Source organism: Cucurbita moschata, unplaced genomic scaffold (genome assembly GCF_002738365.1).
Source record: "Cucurbita moschata cultivar Rifu unplaced genomic scaffold, Cmos_1.0 Cmo_Scf00018, whole genome shotgun sequence".
Taxonomy (NCBI): domain Eukaryota; kingdom Viridiplantae; phylum Streptophyta; class Magnoliopsida; order Cucurbitales; family Cucurbitaceae; genus Cucurbita; species Cucurbita moschata.
Window position 1 is genome coordinate 664,685 of NW_019268534.1, and position 4,206 is coordinate 668,890.

Below are 4,206 nucleotides of genomic sequence, written 5' to 3' on the forward strand. Positions count from 1 at the left end.
TTTTTTTTTTTTTTTTTTTTTTTTTTAAATGTTGGATTAGTATTAGTATTTTTATTATTATCACCATCGTCAATGATTCTAATGTAGCTTGTTACTAAATCAATTAGGTGATTATGATTTGAAGGTCATGCGTCAAGAGTACTACATTGATAGACAGAAAGTGGTATGCTCAATATCTACTATTATGTATTCATGAAACTTAGAACTTACATGGTATAGATGTTTTTTCCCCATGAATTCATGGTTGGCTTGAAACATTCTGAAGTGTATGTTTATGGATCATTATTTGGGATTCAAAATTTATGTTTCATTTTGTTTGTATTTTTTATTTTCATATTTGTGAGTGTCTAGGCTAGTTTGCATGTATAAGTGGAGGGCATTCCAACTAAAAGCTATAAATTGGAAAAACTCAGATTTATTATCTATATGTTTCTAAGTTTCGTTACATATTCTGGTTTCTTTCTATCAACAAGGTCTACGAGAGAATTCTAGCCACAAATTTTGACAAATGGACAAAGGAGCCAGGCTTATATAAGATCTAAATAACCTGATTTTCTACCGACCTATTCTAACAGCATCAATCTTTCTAGATTAAATTGAACTATCAATTTCTTGGTCAAAACTATTTTTTTTTTCAGAAAGGGAGCTAGATTTCAGTGTACCTCCAATGATTGTATTCTGTACGAGATGTCAAATTTTTGGGACATGTTTGGGGAGATATGTGAAAGAAATTGATGTTTCTCTGTGTTGGTATAACTAGTCTTTCCCAAGTGTGGATGGATGTTTGGAAAATTTGTTCCAAAGATTCATCTCTGGTTATAAAACTAAATGAGGAAACTTTGCTATTATGGAATCAGGGTTTTTGTACCTCCAATGGTTATGCTTCTGTGATTACAGTTTCACATTTTTCATAATTTTTTGTATCACCAACACTATTAATTTCGTCTTGCAGTTCATCAGTCATCTGGTCAATCAGCTTGCTAGGCATCAATTCCTGAAAATAGCTTGTCAACTGGAAAAGAAGAATACGCTTGGAGCATATTCATTGCTTAAAGTTATAGAGTCAGAACTTCAAGCATATTTGTCTGCCACCAAAGGACGAGTGGTATTGACCTCATCTTTTAATATTTGTTTTGCAATAATGGAATACTATATCGTTCACTCTAATTGTTTCATGCATCTAAAATTTTATCTGTTTACATCATTTTTATTGCAAATAATATAACGACGAAGAAATTTGAAGTCTGAGTTCACAATTATTTTTCCTTGATGTTAGCTTCTAATTAATTAATTTGATAGTCTGCCTTCTTTATGGCCATTTAATAAAACTCTAGTCTGGAACACATGCTAGTATTTTACCGTTTGAGTGTTCTATGATTATTGTTAATGTCACTACAGGGTCGCTGTCTTGCACTGATTCAAGCTGCTTCTGATGTACAAGAACAAGGTGCGGTTGATGATCGAGATAATTTTCTGCATGGCGTCAGAGATCTATTAAGCATACATTCAAGTAAGGATAATCTTCCATTTGAACATCCACAGTTTGAATTCAATACAGGTCTATTAAGCATAAAACTTTTTAATTGACTTGTACAGATATCCAGGCTGGAGCATCAACTTATGTGTCTGCTCCCGGCATTATTCAACAGATATCTTGTCTTCATTCAGACTTGAGAACCCTTCAATCTGATCTTGAGAACTCCCTTCCAGGCGACAGAAACAGATGCATCAATGATCTGTTAGTATCTTATTCCTTTATACAAGTGTCAAATCCATATATCTGTCATGCCTTTAGTTTTTTTGTACACTTAATATATTCAAATGAAGCAATGAAAGTCTGGTGGCTGACACTGGAAAATTATTGCTGGTCCAAAGGAATAGCCATTGACCAATCCACTCTTGCAATCAAGTACTAGTTTTGAAGGACTGTTTTCATATATAATTCAAGGGGCTCTAACTGATGGAGGAGCCAGTGTTGAAATGAAGGTCAAGATATGGTGTGGAGCTATAGTGTTTATTAGCTGAATTTTCAAATAAGCACAATCGTTTAAGAAACTATTTTGTCGATGTGTACTAGTCTGAGGTAAAAAAGGATTGTCAGTATGTCACTGTAGTAGATCATGAGTGATTACAAGAGAATTTTGTCCAGTCAGCAAGAAATCTGGTCTATTCTTCTGACTTCATCTTAAACAATTATTTAAACTTCAAAAGCTTGTAGCTAATGCAAGACATTAGCTGCCCATTTACAGAGGATGTAAGTGCACTAACCTCTAACAAACAAAATAAGTAACGAAAACCCATTAACAACAGCTAAAACTAACTCGAATGTCAAATAAACTCAAAATACAACTATTAAAGTGTTCATAACTACACTATATCAACAGACTTTTGGATCTTGGATCCTAAGATTTCTTTAACCTTCCTTTTGCGAATTTAGAACCTATCTAAACAAGAAGAGAGAGGCTTCCCTTGATTTTGAAAAGCTAAGCTAAAGGAAGCATTAAGGAGAGGAGGATCTATGAGCTCACTAGATTTACTAAGTCTATTTAGAGGGGGCAGATTACCTTATGAGCTCTCACATAGAAGATTACTGGATTGTGAGTTGTATGTTGGTAATGGTCACCATGCTGAATTGTGTGTTGATATATTTTTTTCATTGCAATAATTGTCCAGTTCTTAAATCATCTTATGACCGACCGGTCAGCTTCAGAGTACGGTTAATGTGTTTCATCTTCCACATTCCTGTCCGCATCATGTTCCTTTTTTTTTTTTTTTTTAATAATAAGAATAAGAATAATAAAGGATTTTTTCTATTATTAATTGTAGGTGCTCTCTTATTCAAAGTCTGCAGCAATTACTCTTTGCCTCTTCTACAACTGCACAACCAATACTGACGCCACGGGTATTGCTCTTATCGAATGCATATTTTAGTTATCCTTGTATGAAACTGGTTGGAATCATTGTACACCCATATAAGACCACATATTTTTCCTTTTTTCAAAACATCAAAACAGGATGTTCAATACTTTGAAGTCTTTGCAGTCGTCTAAGTTAACCTGATCTATCATATTGTTGCTAATTATGCCTTCATTAGTGCATCTAGTTTGTTACCCTTTGTGTTTAGATTGTCTTTCTGTCTGTGATGTACTTTCATTTTTGCACAATTGTTCTTCATTTCTGGACATTTTGTGTTGTAGGCCTTAATGAAAGAGCTGGATGAGATGGAAAAGATAAACGCCAAACTATCTTCTGCAGTTGAAGAGGTTACCTTGGAGCACTGTAAAAAGAATGAGGTAATTTTTTTCTCTTCACTGTCTCTTTCATAATCTTTGGTTTTTACTTACCATACTTTTTATTATAACAATCAGATAGGTCTGTTAGCTATACGAATTGCATAATATCTATTTGTCATCAGATATGAAATATTTTATGCTTTACAAAGAGTTTTCCCTATATTCATTGTTCAACTACAAGAAATGGCTTCTTTAGTCGTGAGAAATAAGACCGAGTGAATAATTACAAACGAGCCTAGAAATAGGAGGCCAAAGAGAAACAAAGAATCTAACAAGGGACTAAATATCGCTATAAGAGCTATCACGTCCTTCGAAAATTTTGTTGTTTTTCTTGCCCATTATCACAGAGAGAAGCACTTACTAAATATAATATCGACTTTGCCAACACGAGTTCAACTGGTTAAGATATATATCCTCGATTAAATGGTTAGAAGTTCGAGGTTCAAATCTCCCAATTCCATAGGTTGAACTAAAAACTATAAGAGTCTTGCCAGGCTTTCTGCTAGTACTTTTATGTAAAACGTGAGGTGGAAGCGTACCCACGCACTTTAATTGTACATTACCATTGCGACATGTCTGATTTACATTCTATTATGGATGCAGATCGTAAAACATCACTCTCAGGAAGTTGGGCTACAACGACGAGTTTTCGTTGACTTCTTTTGCAATCCTGAACGCCTGAGGAATCAAGTTCGGGAACTGACGGCTCGAGTTCGAGCCTTGCAAGCTTCATAGTTGACATCATTTGTGTGTATATATGTTTGTATGTAACTGTTTTACACTACATCACCTGGGGATGCTTGATTGCAAAAGCAAGGTTAGAGATTTAATATGACAAATGAACTGTTTTGGCAGTGTGAAGACAATCATAGTTCCACTTGTGGGTCTTCTTTTTTTTTTTTTTTTTTTTTGG

The 4,206-nt window shown here is 34.3% G+C and overlaps 1 protein-coding gene across 1 annotated transcript in view; it reads left to right on the forward strand.

Annotated features, from left to right (window-relative positions):
- Window positions 1–4,191, forward strand: part of LOC111455978 (AUGMIN subunit 3) — a 10,292-nt gene extending 6,101 nt beyond the window's left edge. The window contains exons 12-18 of the mRNA XM_023097650.1: window positions 108–163; window positions 953–1,105; window positions 1,399–1,510; window positions 1,597–1,738; window positions 2,827–2,902; window positions 3,198–3,293; window positions 3,897–4,191. Coding sequence (XP_022953418.1) covers window positions 108–163; window positions 953–1,105; window positions 1,399–1,510; window positions 1,597–1,738; window positions 2,827–2,902; window positions 3,198–3,293; window positions 3,897–4,028 — 767 coding nt within the window. The 3' untranslated portion in view covers window positions 4,029–4,191. The remainder of the gene's footprint in view (window positions 1–107; window positions 164–952; window positions 1,106–1,398; window positions 1,511–1,596; window positions 1,739–2,826; window positions 2,903–3,197; window positions 3,294–3,896) is intronic.
- The last annotated feature ends 15 nt before the right edge of the window (window positions 4,192–4,206 follow it).